The sequence below is a fragment of the Vicia villosa genome, linkage group LG6 (assembly GCF_029867415.1).
Source record: "Vicia villosa cultivar HV-30 ecotype Madison, WI linkage group LG6, Vvil1.0, whole genome shotgun sequence".
NCBI lineage: Eukaryota > Viridiplantae > Streptophyta > Magnoliopsida > Fabales > Fabaceae > Vicia > Vicia villosa.
Window position 1 is genome coordinate 163,052,385 of NC_081185.1, and position 18,336 is coordinate 163,070,720.

The window sequence follows — 18,336 nt, forward strand, 5'->3', positions numbered from 1 at the left end:
AACCCACTATCTTGGTTGAAGAGCTTTTTGCTAAAACGACACTTTAAAAAGAAACGAAGGGAGTACTAATCATAAATTTTATAAAACATGCATGACTAGGGTAGTTCAAAATCAAACCGACCCAATAGAAAACCGTAAAAACCAAACCAAACCGAAACGGTAAAAAACCTCTTTTGGTTCGGAAGTGTTTGAGCCATTTTTTAACAAACCGCGCGGTTCGGTTCGGTTTACGGTTTGAATTTTACAAATCAAACCAAACCAAACCGAACCAAACCGCATTATGTTACAACCCCCAAACTTTACTTAACCTATATCCAACCCAAACTCAAACATACTATGCCTTAGCCTTACGATTACAAATGATTTTCTATCCCCACACTTAAGGTTTCAGTTTAGTCTTCTCAAATCTCTCCCAGCGGTATTGCGCCTTCTTCTCATCTTCTTTTCAAAGTCCATATGTCATCTTCTTTTCTAGTCTTTCATCTCTTAAGTTCTTTCTTTTTCATCTTATTAATTTTATTCTACTGATCTCTCTTCCAATTACGTTTTTAATGTTCCTCTTCGTATATAATCTCTCATCTGATCTTTGTTTTTCATCTTCTCTAATCTCTCATATTTTTTTCTATTATATTATAATGTTTTTGATATTTTTTTATGCTACTATTTTATGTTTTTTATTTCACTTTTATCTAATCTTATTTTTGTATATTAAATGGAGAATTGTTATCCAAATATGATGAATTTCGTTGTTAATTGATAACACATAAATGACTAAATACAAAATTATGTTGTCATTTATATTATATGTATGACTCAATAAATTTTTGTAAAAAAACCAAACCAATCGAATCAATCCAAACCGCACTGATTTGGTTTGGTTTGATTCGATTTTATTTATAAAAGTCAACTCAACCAAACCCAACCGCACACTTTTTCTCTCACCGAATGATTTTTTAATCAAAACCGTCTAAACCGCATCGCGAACATCTTCTATGCCGGTAGATGACTAGTACTATTTTATTTTTTTGAAATTCTGCACTCAACGCATTGGGTAGTTTTAAAAAAATGCCACCTTTTGTTAAAGTTAAATTAAATAACAATATAATATAATATATAAGCTAATTTATAATATATCTTTGAGAAAGAAAAGTATGGCAGAATCACAAACACCTGTCCCAAATCACAGGAAAACTCGAAGCAAATCAATCAATGGGTAACGCTCAGTCCCCTCCCACTGATCCTCAATTTCTTTCAGCATCCAGGTTCCTCTTTTTCTCTTCTTCCTCCATTCACATCTTTTCACAATACCAATTTTCATAGATTAATCCACAAAACCATTGCAGAGCTTTCGCTCAAAAGGGGCTTGAAGACTTACGATCACTCTTCAATTCCTTAGCATCTCAATCACAGAGCAATGGAAAATTCATTTCTCCTTCAGTTTTTCAGGTAATTCGCAATTCAGCGATTAATTTAATTTCCTTCATTGTTATCTTTCCCTATAATGCATGAAAAATCGTTTCTTTTTTGTTTTCGTTTTGTGGGTTATAGTCATATTTCAAACTCCATGGCCCTATTGGAGAGAGGATGTTTGATTTGGCTTCTCAGGAGAGGAAGGATCAAAAGTTAACTTTTGAAGACCTTGTAATTACTAAAGTGAGTTCTTAGTTCTTCATGTTTTGTTGCTATTGTTCATAAAGCTATGATTTATTTATCTAACTTTTCATGTGTGTGTGTGTTTTTGCCTTTATATGTTGCAGGCTACTTATGAGAAAGGAACAAAAGATGAAATTGAAGAATTTATATTTCGCTTTTTAGATGTATCTGGGGATAGTTTTGTAGGGAGGTAGAATATACTCACTTTAAACTTCTAGTTTTATATTATATATACTTCTGAATTTGATTACAGGGTTCTGATCAATGATCATACACAACTGTTTATTTGTTATAAAATAATTAAGCGACGAAATCTGCTCATACGGATAGTTGTTTTTAGTGATGTCTCTTTATTGTACATTTATGTTTTTGTCCGATGATAATTTTTCAAGCTATGAGGTTTAATTTCTCGGATTTGAACAACTTTGTGCAAGTTTAGTGGTTGAAGTTGAACCGTATGATTAGTTCTAAGTGATTAGTCCGATTGATATTCTTTTTATGTTTCTAAAACAAGGGACTTTTAAATGTTGTAGTTTACTTTATGTATGTTTCTTTTATAATAAGGTTATAAAAATTATTTTACATTTTTTGGTTCTTTTAAAATTTTAAATTATGTTGATGCATGTTGCATTTGTGATGCAGTTCTGATTTGGAATCTTTTATGTTTGATGCAGGTCTGATTTGGAATCTGTTATGAATGCTATCTTTACCGATATATTATGCTTAGAAGGTTCTGAAGTTGGATCAAGCTCACATCAAGATATTGTCAACATATTTCTGAATGCTGCCAATTTCTCCATACATGATGAAAAGTGCACTGAGGAGGCTATGTCTTTTGAAGATTTCAGAAGTTGGTGTTCTCATCTGCCAACTGTGAGGAAGCTTCTTGGAAGCTTGCTTTTGCCTCCTGATTCAGGTCTTGCCGCATTTGATTTGTGATATTTTTGGTACTGACTTAATATTTTATTAGTTTATCTAAAACGTGACTTAACAATATTAAAATTAAGGTCATGGAGTGACAAGCATATGAAATTATGAATTATGGATTTTTTATTCTCTTGGCATTTGAATTTCGTTACTGAAATTTGTAATTTACAAGCATTTCTTGCATGACTCAAGTTTATTATACGACCTGTAGCAACTATGTTAGCTCTGGATGTAGTGTTGTATAGTATGATTTCTTGGACAAATCATGCATAAATGATTTGATATTGCAAAAACATTTGAAATTTGGAATACTTAGGTCAATCAATTGAAATAGTCCACCGTGATTAGAAGGGGCTACGACAAACATGCTGCAGAATCAGAGCTCAATGGTATGGGAAGACTTGGTTTTCCCTGAGAATCAGGTTTGATGGAGAAAACTCTGGCACATAGAGGTCCGAGTGACCGACCTGTGTGGGATGATTATCCATTTTGAGGAGGGATTGACTTGTAAATAACAAATAAGAGGGAAAATTAGTTATAAGATATTGAGAAAGAATCTTTTATAAAGGGTTGTTTATATGAACAATTCCTATGGGAGATAGTGTTTTTGATTAGATAAGCGAAGTAAATATGGGGACTTATGGAAAACTTTTCCAACCGATGTAATTTTCTTATGGTCTAAAAGATATAAAGATATAATACGCTGAAATTGAAATGGGAACACACACACACCCCTTAACTACCCAACTTATCAAATTTGTTCTTTCCCTGCAACATACTAAATTTCCTTTCCCATTTGCTATTTACATCATATTAAAATGCTGCCGGATTAGTTTTGAAAAAACTTCGGGGGTAATGATTGCATATTTTCTTATTCCAGTGTTCTGCTTTATTTGTAGGACGACCGGGTACTCAAGTTCCTAATCTACTGACCCCAAAGGATATTGATTCTAGCACTGTACTTTTGAGAAAGGAGTATGCTTGGCATATAGGAGGAGCACTCTCTCAGCACGAGCTGGAAGATTGGAAGCTTTTGTATCATAGTTCTGTTAATGGTCTTAGTTTCAATACATTCTTGGGCAACATTTCGTAAGTACATTTTCTTCCCTTTTAAGCATCCTATAATTGTTGATGTCTAGATTTACCTGATTGACTTTAGTCGTGAACTAAAAAATTTAGGATCTGTGATGTTTCAATCCAAAATTAAAGGCTTTTATCTATCATTACTGTAAAAGTTGGAAGCAACATGTAATGCAACTAATTCATTATTACCATTTTGATGATTGACAAAGAGTCGTTTATCAATTTATGTTGTTCTCTGAGGTTGTAAATGCTAAATGTCGGTTAAGTTAATCCAGTTTATTTTTATCTAAGGAATGTTTTAATAGCTACTTCAACTAAACTCTGTTGGATTGGAAATTTGGAATGCATTAAAAGCTCTTAATCTTAATTGCAGAAACCACAAAGGCCCAACTGTGCTAATTATTAAGGATAAAGATGGTTATATATATGGAGGATATGCTTCTCAACAATGGGAGCGGCATGCTGAATTTTATGGAGACATGAAATGTTACCTTTTTCAACTAAATCCAAAGGCATCTATATATAGGCCGACTGGAGCAAACACTAATCTACAATGGGTAAAAATCTGTTTCTTTCGAATATTCTAAATTGCTTTGTATGCTAAAACTGTAAGAATCAAACTGCTCTCAATATATGACAGTGTTTCAAAGTAAAACAACATTGATACTGCAATTAAAACAAATTTATACATAAACAAGAACCATTAGGTGCTCTTTATAGAGTATTAAACCATGTGTCCTATAAGCTTCAATGCCATTTTTCTGGTGTGAGGATTAAGTATAAGTATACTTGAATATTTGTTATAAAAGGAAGATGATTTCTTTGCGAGTTAGCGTTGTATAGTGCTATGGTATGAACCGATGTTATATGTTGTGGACAACTTTCAACTCATGAAATAGCTTTTGATGTTGAGTTAGGCCTAATTCAAAATTCTAAAATGGTATACAAGTTAATGGTAGGAACCGTGGGTCTAAGGATGGCATTGAGAAGGGATTGGATTACATGTTACACTTGGGTCCAAAGATGCCCATTACTTGGAGAATTATTCCAGAAGGAAGAGAGATAGAAGAAACGAATGAGAGTAAGTTGGTAAGTTGCTCCTAGATTACTCGGGATTCAGTTATATTAAGGAGGCTAGGTGGTGATAGGAATTATCCATTTGTCTCTCGTAGGAGTCATTGTAGACAAAACTGGGGTCTGGACAGTAGAACTGTATGCTTCCACGACCTTGCCTCCCTTTGACATGTTCGCGAGTGGCCTGAATCGGACATTGGTGGGAGCAGCTGGGATAGTGATCCAGTTTGGTAAAAAACAACATTTAATATGTAGAAACCCTAAAAAACAACATTTTGGTTTTCTGTAAATGGTGATGGTTACTTTCTGACCCATTATTCCAATTAATTTCAGTAAACCTTTCTAATGCACCCACTAAGTTGATTAATTTGTGGAAAGCTCCCCAATACTCAAAGATTCATTGCACTCCCTCTATCACTCACGTATTCACGATAAATATTCTCTTCTCCTATGTTTTTATATTCTTTCAGTTTTGTGCTGCCTTGCCTTCCATCGTGTGCAACCTTTCTTTCTATTCACTTTTTCTATACACCCTTTGATCCATTCCCTTTATTCTCTGCATTGCTCTGTTACTATTGCCCCTTCATTAATCCATGGCTTCAAACTCTGTTATTGGAACTTTTGTTGTTGGTGCCATCTCTACTCCCTCTGCAAGTGCACCATGACAGAAAGCATTACCAAAAAATCCTCCTGCTGGTAATAGAAGTGGTGTAGTTTGGAAACATGGCATTACAACTCCCGATAACCCTAGGGATAACCCTAGGAATATACGGTGCACGTATTGTCAAAAAATTATAACTGGAAGGGCTTACAGGCTACTAAAGCATCACTTGGTTGGAACTCAAAAAAATTGTGAAACCATGTAAGGCAGTCCGAGCTGAAGTCAAGTAACTCAAAAATTGTGGAGCCAAAGGCTGTCCGAGATGAAGTCAATAAGGAGATGTTGAAAGTGTTTGCTAGTTTGAAAGAAAATTTAATCAAGAAAACAAACACCTTCTCCTGGAAGCATTTGCTGGATAAGTTCCCTTCTAGAGAGAACCTGTTCAAGCGGAAGCTCATAGTTGACCCCGAGGGTATCTCTTGTATCCTATGTGGAGACCGACTTGAATATTCCTCTCACTTATTTGTTACTTCTAATTTGGCTTCTAGTGTCTGGGATAGAATCTTTAAGTGGATAGGGGTGCAGTCAGCTCTTTCTAGTGAACCTAGGTTTCTTTTTGAGTTTTTCATATCTTTAGGAACTAAGGTTAAGTCTAGGGGAGATTTTGCTATGATTTGGCATGCTGTGGTTTGGACCATTTGGTCTATGTAATTATAAGTTGTTTTATGGTTCATCAACAAATGTGAAAGAGGTTGAGGATAAGAGTACTTTTTGGCTTGGCGATGGTTTCACAGTAGGTCAACCTTGAACTCTTTCTCTTTCTTTGTCTGGCTTCAGAACCCTACTTGTGCCTAAACCTCTAGTGGATCAAGAGTTCTGACCTAATCCATAGATGTTCAGTGGTTTCGGTGTTGCTGCGGCTCCTTGGTCTATTGATGATGGGCCTGGCAACCTCAACACTAACTGGGTCATCGGTTGGGTGGTGCTTCGTAGAGTGGGTGTTTTGTTGGAGTTGTCTTCTTTTCCAGTTGTTCCCTTGTAGCTGGCCTTCGGTGTTTATTTTATATGCTTTTGCTTTATTTTTGTGGTTGGCTTGGTTGTTTTTCTTTTGGTTTCTTGGCACGTCTTATGCATGTTGACGTTGACTCTGTTCTTGTGGGTTAATCCCTTTTCTCTTATACATTATTTTGCCATTAAAAAAAACTCGTGTGAAAGAGGAGATTATCGAGGTTGGTGAAAAAAGAATGAGTTCTTGTGGGTTAACCCCTTTTCTCTTATAAATTATTTTGCCATTAAAAAAATAACTCATGTGGAAGAGGAGATTATCGAGGTTGGTGAGTAAGACACAGAATAATAGTTACGGAAACATATTTAAGAAAAGGTGTTTGAATCCAATGTTAAAGAAGAGTTTGAGAGATGATACATTTCAAGGAATTGCAAATTTTTTTATAGCATTGTATATCATTCAATGTAGCAAGGAGTGATGTGTTTTCCATTATGTGTGATTTTATTTCATGACATAGTAATGTATTTAAGTTACCATCTTATTATATGACCCTAGAGTGAAATTATTAAACAAGCGGTAAAATTGACAAATGATGCTTTGGAAGAAATTAGAAAGGAATGGAAGACAATTGGTTGCACCATAACTACATATAGATAGACGTATAGAAGGACAAGGGACAATATTAAACTTTTTGGTGAATAGTTCAAATGGTGGACTGTTGACATATAACATATCCAAAACAAGCACAAAACTCTTTAAAATGATAAATGCAGTTGTTTTAGAGGTTGAAGAATTCAATGTCATTCTATTTGTGACAAATAATGCAACAACCTACAATGTTGCTTTTGAGATGTCAGTGCAAAAGAGGACAATTGGAAATTTGATGCGAGATGTCAGTGCAAAAGAGGACAATTGGAAATTTGATGCATCACAGTATCTTCATTTAATGCTAGAATACTTCGAGAAGATACCGGTTCATGGAGAGATAATTCCAAAGAATAAAATATTACAACTTTTATTTATTTCACATCTCATTTTTATTTTGCGTCGTTTCACTACTGTGAAACGATGCAAAATAGAAATGAGAGAAGTTTTGGAATAGATAAAACTTACCAATTTTAGTACCTTTTAAAATTGACTCTCCATTAACCACTGCTTTATTCTCTTAAGTTTTCAAGCATCAAATCAAGACAACGTGCTGCAGAAAGTTTTCAATACAATTTGTTTCTCTTTTGCATTAACATCTCACCAGCAATTTTGTAGTTTGCTGCATTGTCTGTCACAACCTGAATGGCATATGTTTCCCCAACCTCTTCAACAATTGCATCTATCATCTCAATGAGTTGTTTGTCAATTGATTCGGATATGTTGGATGTATTAATATACTTCAAAAGTGTAGTTGTCCTCGTCCTCCTATCAATCCATCCATCCTATTTTCTACCACAATTGTCTTCCATTCCTTTCTAACAGTCCATCCATGTTTCATTATGGTGCCACAATTGTCTTCCATTTCTTTTTATTTTCTACCAAATAGTTTTTTGTCAACTTCACTTCTTGGTATAACAACTTCACTCTAACGTAATGATAAGATGATGGTTTAAATTTATTACCATGTCGTAAAATAAAATGCACATAATGGAGAACTCCTTGTTACATAGAATGATACAAGTAAAAATAAATCAAAGAAAATGGGATGTATTTGGTCCAAATTGTGTTCCAAATGCACCACCTTTCTTTGACCCATTTTTGCTAGTATTTGGAGACAAAGGGGTGTATTTTCCTAGGGAGTATGATAGGAACCAGAATTTACAGGTAATGAAGTATGTGATTGCTGGAAATGCAGAAAGAAAAGGATAAACCAGAATTTTATGAACTCCTAAACTAGAGTGAAGCTCCTAAACTAAAGAGTATCTCTCCTAACAATCTTTCTGAATGCCTCTCAACTTTCCCTCCCTATCTCTTATAACAGAAAATCCCTTAAATTCGGGGAATATTCTAACAGATTTCCCATGAGTTGAGAGGTTCCTGTTGGCCCACTTTCAAATTTCACATGAGTTGAGCCCGGGTTATAACCAGACCCCTTAGTATCCCTTACACCTGACCCATAATTAACCATGTTTCCACCTTTCCCCTTTCCCCTTCAAATTTCGTGATTCCTTCCTCCTCTTGGCGCCGCCCAACCTCGAAGTTCCACCTCCACATCTCTAGGGAGTTTCATGTCCTGGATTCAGTTTTGAGGATTGAAAGTTCTCACCCTCATGTGAATTTCAGGCTTAGAAAATACCCTGGGTATTGTTCTTCAGGGAGTCCACGAACTTGTGAAGAATATATTCAAAATCTTAGTTATATTCCTCAACCTCTTCTGATTGTTGAAAATCTTTCAATTCCTTGAATGGCTTATCACTTTTTCTTCCGCTGATTAGTGGCTCTCCTTATTGAATCTGACAGACCGACAGATCGGACCAATGATAGGAACCAGAATTTACTGGTAACAAAGTGTATGATTAATAGCAAATGTTTGAGCTTAAAGCTCTTACAATGCTGAAAATGCAGAAAGAAAGGGTTAAACCAGAGTTCTATGAACTCCTAAATCTGAGAGTAACTATCCTAACAAACTTTCTGAATCCCTCTCTACTTCCCCTCCCTCTCGTATCACAGAAAACCTCTTAAACTCGGAATATTCTAACTGACACTTATTCTCACAGCTTCTATAAACTTCTAGAAGGTGTGCTTATGTGGATTGTGGCCAATGACTGGGTCATCAGCGATCACACCTATGAGAACTCTGTGTTCTATCAGAGTACTTGCACTGTATTCTAGAAGGAGAGAAAATGAGGGAGGGATGAAAGTAAGTGGTATTCCTAAATTCTAGGGGATTTAGTTATATGAGGGAGAGGCTAGGTGAAGCGAATCATGCTTTTTAGTTGCAAAAATTTGTTAGGAGAGAATGTCTCTCTTGTAGAAGTCTATGACTATGGTTGATCCTTTTTTGATAGTAAGCTTTGTTGCTGAATCAATTGATAAATAAATACACAAGTTTCCATATTCATAACTTGCGGTTCTGTATCTGTCTATCCTAATATGTAATATATGCAAGGGTGTGTAACATGATGTCGATGCTGCAACATGATTATCATTTATCAATTGTAAACGAATATTTGATAGACTTATTTATTTTCGTTGTTTTTTTAATTTATTTTCATTTCTGAATTTCCATGTAATGCAGTGTGCTGTCAACTTCAGTTCAGAGGACATTCCAAATGGCATTGGTTTTGGAGGAAAAGTAAATCACTTAGGACTATTTATCTCAGCAAACTTTGACCAAGGACATACATTTTCATGTTCAACATTTGGTAACCCTTGCCTCTCCAAAACTAACCGTATAATACCTGAAACAATAGAATGCTGGGGAGTGACTCAAGGTGTACAAAACAAGAATGATGGTGTTAAGGGAACTGTACTTGAGAGGTTTAAGGAAGACCGGCATATGCTCAATATGGTAGGGCTAGCAAATTCGAGTGAGTAAATTATTGTCAATATATAAATTACCGTAGTCTTTGTAAATAAAAAATTGTTTGTTTTTTTCTTGGAAGCACTTGTGTTGCAAGTCATCCACAATTTGTAATCTCATAGACAATGGCTATCTTGAGATATTGTACTCAATTTACCATTGGAGATTACTAACAATTTTTCTATTACCATTTTACCTATTTCATCTTCAACCCAATATTTCTGAATTGGGTATATAACTAGATCTCGTTTGTATACATTGCCTATATTCTTACTATTTTAATCTAAGTATCAAATGCTATCTCGAATGCATGTTGCTTGTTGATTGCTAAAATCTAAGAGATGCAACTTATTGCTTTTTAACCATTGGAGTACTACGGAAAGGGAGAGACTAAGTGCATTTTTTTATATGCTGAAAAAGAAACACAATGAAAGAGTAAAAGGAATTTTATTGATTTATTTAGAGTTGAGAGTCAATAACATGACTTATTTTTAAAAAATATCAGAATTTGATACATCATTTGGAAGATAGTCCAGAAGAAAATCTACACAACTGATAATCTGGGATGAATAATTTCTACAAATTTAGCAAAAAGTAAATGATTAATTTGAACCGTGGTTGCTCAAAAACAATCAACTTATAATCACCAACATTACATCACTTCCCGAAGTTTATAAGATATCTTAGATTATTGGAAAACGAATATGGCAAAATAGAACATTAGCGGAATAAAATAGATTCAAAAATATCATGAAATGTATTTCATTAAGTTCCTCTTCACTTTGTTTTTTTAAACCATTCTATTACCTCTTATTTCATTCCATTAATCCAAACATACTTTAAAATATGAGGTCACCTTCACATCTCACTCCAGGCAACTAAAATTTGTCCCTTAATAACAATATTCCCATTAATCCAAACATACTCTAAAATATGAGGTCACCTTCACAGCTCACTCCAGGCAACTAAAATTTGTCCCTTAATAACAATATTCAAATTATATAATTGTAGTATTTTAGCTAATGTTAATGAAATTATTTACAATGAAACGAGTTTTTTTTTTTTTTTTACATCGTTAAAAATATGAAAACTAGCAAGAGATGGAGTCGCCTTAGCCAAAGCATGAGCAACCTCATTAGCTTGTCTTCTAATGAACTTAATCTGAAAGTTCCTAGTAGAGTGAGTCAGAACCTGATAACAAACTCGAGTAATGGTGCCAAAATCTGAGTCGTTTGGCTTATGAATAGTCACACTATCCACTACACTTTTAGAGTCCGACTCGAAAACCACATTATCGTAGCCAAGGTCCAAAACCCAATTAATAGCAGCTAAGAGTCCAAGAGCTTCGACGGTATCAACATCAGTAATAGGAGAAAACCATTCCGTCCGAGCTATAATAAAAATATCTTCATCATTTCTGATACAGGCACCTATACCAACCTTGTTGCTAGAAAAAGATGCATCAATGTTGCATTTTAGCCAACCGGTGGGTGGCTTACACCACTTAGGATCGGTTACCGATTGATCTATAGGAGAAGCTATGTTCCTGGCCTATTGAGCGTCTCGCCAACCTGATAATAGATGCAAACCTCGCAAGCAGATATTATCTGGAGAATCTTCGATTTGATTCCAAAGGGCATTGTTTCTACTTTTCCAAATACTCCACAAGATAGTAGAAAAGACTGCCTGATTTTCATGAGTAGAGACCTGCAGAAAAGAAAATACAACAGAACTAAAATCTCCTCCGTTGTTGACTAACTGCTGAATAGTTTGCCAAAGCCCCACTTTTTCCCAATAGACAATACTCTTAGGACACTGAAAATATAAATGATTATTATTCTCATAACCATTCCCATATATCACACAACTATCAGGACACCCGACACCTTTGTCAATGAGACGTGTTCTAGTAGGGACACAATTTCTACATAAGCGCCACAAGAAGTTCTTGACTCTTGGAGGGATCTTCATATTCCAAATTAAATCCCAATTTTTATTAATACGCAAATGAGAGGTGTCTATGGCTTCGTTGACACAGTAACGATAGGCACTACGCACAGAAAAAATACCATTCTTCTCAAGATTCCAAAACACTCTATCCTCATGTACCGCTTCGAATAATGGAGTGTTTGCAATTTTCTGCGCCACTTCACCACCTACTAACGGATAAATCAAATTCAACTTCCATTGTTTACAAGTTGGGTTAATAAGATCTGAAACTTTGAGATTTGCCACCATCAGATTGTTGGGCCACAAATTAGTAACCACAAAGCTGTCGTATAACCAGTTTTGATCCCAAACCGAGATGCACCCGCCCGTACCAATGCTCCACTTGTTCCCTCCTCGCACCACAAATTTAGCACTCCAAATACTACGCCAGACATAACTCGGATTATGTCCAATCTCTGAATTAAGAAAATCACACTTGGGAAAGTATCTAGCCTTATAAAGGCGCGAAACCAAGGTGTTAGGCTTAGTCATAAGGCTCCAAGCTTGTTTGCTTAACATGGAATAATTGAAAGCACTTAGATTTTTGAACCCCATACCACCAAATTTCTTAGGCATAGACAGCTTGTCCCATGATAACCAATGAATACTTGAGTTATCTTTTGTATGACCCCACCAGAACGAGTTCGACATTTTTTCAATTTCATCAATCAAGGATGAAGGAAGTAAGAAGATACTCATAATATATGTCGGAATAGATTGGAGAACAGATTTTATAAGCGTTTCCCTACCTGCTTGCGAGAGACTTCGACTACTCCAAGAGTTTATCTTCTTCCAAATTCTGTCTTTGATAAACTTGAAAGTAGCTTTCCTGTTTCTTCCTATCATAGAGGGGACTCCAAGATATTTTCCGGTACCTAATTCTTGTTGAAGTCCTAAGGTACCAGCCAAGAGATTTCTAAGTCCAGAATCAACATTTCTACTACAATAGAATTCAGACTTCTGGAAATTGATAGCTTGACCAGAGACTTCTTCATAAGTGGTAAGAATATTCTTCATCATATTTGCTTCGCTAATAGCTGCTCTGAAGAAAAGGAAACAATCGTCGGTAAAAAGTAAATGAGAGATAATGGGAGCATTCTTACAAATTTTAACACCATGAATATCTCCTCGCGCTTCTGCTTGTTTAATGAGGGCTTAGAGTCCTTCAGAGCACAAAATAAACAAATACGGAGACAAAGGGTCACCTTGCCTCAATCCCCGTCCCGGAACAATCGGACCCACCATATTACCATTCACACCCACAGAATAATCAACAGTTTCTACACAAAGCATAATCCACCCAATCCATTTCTGACAGAAACCCATAGTAGAAAGTACATCCTTAAGATAATCCCAATTAATTCTATCGTAAGCTTTGCTGATATCAATTTTAAAAGCTATGTCTCCAATCTTACCTTTAGTCTTTGCCTTCATATGATGGCACCACCTCAATAGCTGCCATGGCATTGTCCAAAATAGATCTTCCCGGCACAAAAGCCGATTGATTATCAGAAATACATTTGTCAAGGACTCGCTTAAGCCGATTAGCGAGAACTTTAGCTATGATTTTATACAAGACATTACACAGCGCAATCGGTCTCCAATCTTTCATGGTGGTTTGGGAATCTCTTTTCGGAATAAGAGTGATATTTGTCGAATTGAGCTTATCAGGAAAATACCGCTTTCCAGCCATAAGCAACTGGCATTGAAGATTTTGACCCCACATATATCCCAAAACTGATGGTAGAAGCCAAAATTAAACCCATCACGACCCGGACTTTTATCCGCTTGCATAGAAAAAATAGCATCTTTAAATTCAGTAATAACAAATGGAATAGTCAACATATTGTTATCTTCAGTAGTAATGGATGTGTTAATAGCTTGAAGAACCTGGTCCCGAGAACTTGGCTTTTTCTGAAATAAATCAATAAAGTAGTCATGAGCTAATTTACACATCCCTTCCGACGTTCTGATAACTTCCCCATCATCATTAGTGAGCGACCAAATTGTATTGATATTTTTTCTAGTAGAAGCAGAAATATGAAAGAAGAGAGTATTCAAATCACCGTCCTTATACCAATGCACTTTTGCTCTTTGTTTCCAGAATATATTGTAACGCCCCAGATTTTCATCCAAGATATGACTTAGAAATGATTAAAATACTTGTTTAACTCAATAAAAAGTTATGAAATTAATCAAACTTTATGACCATCCAAATTCATAAGAAAAAAATCACCGCATTTCTAGTTCTTTCAAAGGAAAATAAATAAATAAATAATTTGAAATATAAAACAATCAAACTATAAAATACTACAATATTTTTATTTTGAAAACCCATCCTTCCCCACAATCACGCATCAAGCAAGCATCAATAACTTTGGAACTCCATATTCGTACCTAAAATGTTGTTGTAAGGGTCAGTTACCCATGTCAAAAATAAACTAAACAAGAGTTAAAAACTAGAAAAATATTGATACTCATCTCATGTCCAAGAGAACTAAATAAACGAAAAATTCACCAAAGTTATTAATATAGAAATGTAACCATAACCGAAAGCATACGAAGTAATTAACTCAAGATTAACCGCACCAACAACAACAACCACAAAGAATTAGATGAAAATATGCATGCTCTTAAACTATATGATCCGGATATTTCAGCCCGCCACTAAGGCACCACAAAGAATTCATCTCATATCAATGAGGAAAATAACCCGCCACTAAGGCACCACACAGAAATGCATATGTCATGCCAAACATGATGAATAATATAATTACCCGCCACTGAGGCATCCACACAGAAGTTCTACCCGCCACTAAGACACCACAAATTCAAAATAATATTTATTATGCCTTTTCACAAAATAGAAAATACACCATAACCAAATATCATATAGAGATAACATCCCTCGCTAATAACAGGCACACTTACATATGTCATACTATATATATAACCTATTTGCTCTAACTCTCTAACTTATTAGATACTGTAATACACTATACATCAACTTCATATATTGTATTATTATTACTCCTACACTATGATTTTATAACTTTAATCCAATACAGCTTCATCCTATTGCATGTACGCATACGCCACACCGCAAGTAAATCATCATAGCCAATTTAACACACACATCATAAGCTCATATGACACAACTCACAATTAGTTATGGCCAATTTTAGATCCACAATGTACAGCCACCAAATAGCCAGGGATTATGTAATGAAAATTATATAATTAAAGAGAAATCGAACATAATCGTATATTAATTATAAAACTTATATACAATATTATTTCTTAGTCTTACATACTCGATTTTGATTATACAATAACCCTAACAAAGTATATATTAGTCTATAAAACATGAAAATTATGCATATAATATTTAGCTAATTCCTAACTCGAGTCTAGTTTAGAGTTGAATGAGAAAAAGCCCTTACCTTAACGTGTGTCCCTCTGAATTGAAAATAGCCCTACGATATGATTACTCCAACAACAACTTTAAAAAGCACTCTCAGGAACGATACCGGAACAAAATTGAAGAATTATTGATGTTACAAGGCTCACCGGCGATTAGAAAATATTTTCTGAGATTTTTGATTCTGTAAGGGTTTGTACGTGAAGCCTAGGAGAGTTTAAAGATGGGAGTTGAGAGAAAGTGGGGAAACTGAATAACTACACGTAGTAAAATAGTCGAGGAACTAGTCAACTTAATTATAGGAATGGAGGAAATTACTTAACCTAATTACCTTTATTTATTATTATTATAATTATTATAAAAAAATTAATAACTAAATCATACTTTTATAAACCCCACGTTTCATTCTTTTTACTCTTTCTTTTTTTTTTTTTTAACTCCACCTCACCACTCTTATTATTATATAAAATATATTTATTTAAAATATTAACATTAAAATTATTTAACTATAACAATAATAGAATCATGTATATAACAATATTAATTATTAAATATAATCAATATATTTATAAAATTAACTAAATAAAGAAGATATAAAAATAAATAAATAAAATAATTTTAATATTTCTAAGTTATCAGAATAATTATACTAGGGGATGGAAACAAATAATTAAAATAGATTGATAATAATAATTAATTAAAATATAACTATACACATAAAATAAATTATTTACAAAATAAAATTAGTAAAACGATAAATCTATTGCATATAAAATATCGGGATGTTACATATATCATCTTTAACCAGAAGAGAATTCAAGCGGTGTTTAAGAGCTGTAAAATAATTAAAATTATCCCCTTCAACATGCTGTCTAACAATATTAAGCTTTCTACTGATACTCTCAATATCAATTCTAGTCTTGTTGCTATTATTTTTACTCCAGTGAAGCAAACTATCTCCACAGGCTTCCAATTTCTTCATAATACTGTCATAATCTTCACCATGTCTAAGCCACTGTTCGTGAACAAAATCGCTGAAACCTGGTTCCATCAACCAAGCATTCTCGAATCTGAATACTTTCCGAGTCGTTACGTGAGCCGAAGGCGGATCACAACAGAGAAAGATGGGGTAGTGATCAGAGGTTGTAGCCGGTAAGCTCTTCATCTTAGCATTCGGAAACAGCCCGCACCAAGCGTTGTTTGCCATAGCTCTATCCAATTTTTTTTCAACTGCTCGTGCCGTACTTAGACTTTTGAACCACGTGAACACGTAACCTTCCATTGGAATGTCTACCAAGCCAGCATCTTGAACCGCTTGTCTAAACCCACTGATTAACCAATTTGGTCTTTCTACTCTTCCTTTTTTTTTCATCAGGCGACAATATATCGTTGAAATCTCCCAAGATACACCAAGGTAAATTAGAATAATTAGCGAGATTGCGAATTAAATTCCAAGAAGTCCTCCTACAAGAAGCTTCAGGATGTCCATAATAACCAGTGAGTCTCCAATTGCCAACTCTTGAGTCATGAACAATAACATCAATATGATTGATAGAGTAACTCTGAATTGAACAAAAATTAGAAAACTTCCATAAAATTGCCAGCCCACCACCTCTGCCTTCTCTAATAACAGTAAAACACGACTCAAAACCCAACGAATATCGTAATTCCTCAATTTTATTAGCATTACTTATTGTTTCAAACAGAAATAAAACATCCGATTTGTTTTTTTTTATAATTTAGAAACTAAATATTCTCTGTGAGCACAATAAATATTAATATCTCAGATTTAAGATGACAACAATAGATCCCATTTTCTCTTTTAAAAGATTTAACGAATTCCTCCTCCTTTAAAAGATTTAATTCAGTTGAATGTCCAAAACTAAATTCGAATATATAATCTTTAAATAAGCTAGAAGAAATTATTGATAAAGTTAAAAAGCATACATTAAAAATTATAGCCTTTTCGTTTTTTATAAATTATTCATTACTATTTGATAGAAAAAAAGACATTATTAAAAGTAATTTAACTAACAATATTTTATAAAAAAATTCATCAAGACTTATCTTTAAGACAATTTCTCAACGTGCCCCATAGATCTCTTATACACCACGCAAAATTCTATTTTTATCCCCAACTTCGTAGATGCACTTTCGTAAGCACCCCTATTTTAGAAAAAAATAGTGTTTCCTTCCGTAGATACATCTACGAAAACATTAAAAAAATAGTATAATAAAATTTAAAAGCAAATGATTTCAGTTGAGGAATCTTTCCGTAGATGTATCTATGGAACATGGTGAACACAGAGTGTTCCGTAGATGCACCTCCGGAAGAGTCTGTTATATTTTCAAATCATGTTGATTTCACTCCAAAACTCAATTTTTATTGCAAAAATGTAAAAATAAAGTAATGCATTTTAAAGACAATAGTATGTAGACCAAAAAACATACATCGTATAAATAATGTCGGTCATAATGTCAAATACATCATCAAAATAACATACATACATCATCAAAGAAATACAAAACATCAAAAAAAAATCATAGGCATCACTACTGTGTATGTCGGACATCATCTTGCTGCTCTCCTCTGCCTCTGGCCCCGCCTCCGCCTCTGCGTCCACCACGGCCTCTCCTGACTCTGCCTCTAGCGTCAAGTGTCCCACCAGTCCTGGCACGATTTTTACGGAATAGAAATGCCTTCTGTGCTAGCCTAATCATAACATCCACCACACGCCTCTCCGCAGACCCCTTAGGGAATAAAATCTACGGAAACACCTTAGTTTCAAAATTTATGGAAGGTGTATCTACGGAAGGTGCTGAAGCTCAAAAACGCAACAATGGCGTAACTCCACTATTCAATCACCCAAAAATTCTATATTTATGCTTGATCGTCCGTAACAAATCTCAAACAACACCTACATTGTATCTAAACAATATCTCTAAACCTATCCAATCATTTCTACACATAAATATCAAATTCTAATTCGATTTCAAAAATACTCTGATATAACTCAAAATTTCAAAAACTTACCGATTAAAATGCTTGATTTGAACATGTTAGAGATTTG

At 34.5% G+C, this 18,336-nt stretch overlaps 2 protein-coding genes across 2 annotated transcripts; one reads left to right on the plus strand and one right to left on the minus strand.

The window, feature by feature from the left end:
• Positions 1-1,129: 1,129 nt before the first annotated feature.
• Positions 1,130-10,096, plus strand: LOC131610933 (uncharacterized). Its single transcript, XM_058883026.1, has 8 exons — positions 1,130-1,262; positions 1,344-1,446; positions 1,549-1,653; positions 1,758-1,843; positions 2,328-2,569; positions 3,480-3,669; positions 4,037-4,220; positions 9,571-10,096. Exons 1-8 carry the CDS (start codon positions 1,210-1,212, stop codon positions 9,868-9,870), a joined length of 1,263 nt encoding a protein of 420 aa, XP_058739009.1. The 5' UTR covers positions 1,130-1,209; the 3' UTR covers positions 9,871-10,096.
• A 275-nt stretch (positions 10,097-10,371) lies between these two features.
• On the minus strand, positions 10,372-16,637 carry LOC131615213 (uncharacterized). Its single transcript, XM_058886691.1, has 7 exons — positions 16,071-16,637; positions 13,524-13,758; positions 13,292-13,404; positions 13,034-13,155; positions 11,445-12,886; positions 10,927-11,246; positions 10,372-10,431 (listed from the first exon to the last, which is right to left on the minus strand). The coding sequence occupies exons 1-7, from the start codon at positions 16,635-16,637 to the stop codon at positions 10,372-10,374; spliced, it is 2,859 nt and encodes a 952-aa protein (XP_058742674.1).
• Between the last annotated feature and the right edge of the window lie 1,699 nt (positions 16,638-18,336).

Excerpts from the sequence above, each read along its gene's own strand:
- LOC131610933 (XM_058883026.1), top strand. The coding sequence starts at position 1,210 with ATGGGTAACGCTCAGTCCCCTCCCACTGATCCTCAATTTCTTTCAGCA. Across the intron at positions 1,447-1,548 it reads TTTCTCCTTCAGTTTTTCAG|TCATATTTCAAACTCCATGG; the intron begins GTAATTCGCAAT and ends TGTGGGTTATAG. Across the intron at positions 3,670-4,036 it reads ACATTCTTGGGCAACATTTC|AAACCACAAAGGCCCAACTG; the intron begins GTAAGTACATTT and ends TCTTAATTGCAG.
- LOC131615213 (XM_058886691.1), bottom strand. The coding sequence starts at position 16,637 with ATGAAAAAAAAAGGAAGAGTAGAAAGACCAAATTGGTTAATCAGTGGG. Across the intron at positions 13,759-16,070 it reads ACCGCTTGAATTCTCTTCTG|AAAAAGCCAAGTTCTCGGGA; the intron begins GTTAAAGATGAT and ends GATTTATTTCAG. Across the intron at positions 11,247-11,444 it reads AGATAATATCTGCTTGCGAG|CTCGGACGGAATGGTTTTCT; the intron begins GTTTGCATCTAT and ends TTTTTATTATAG.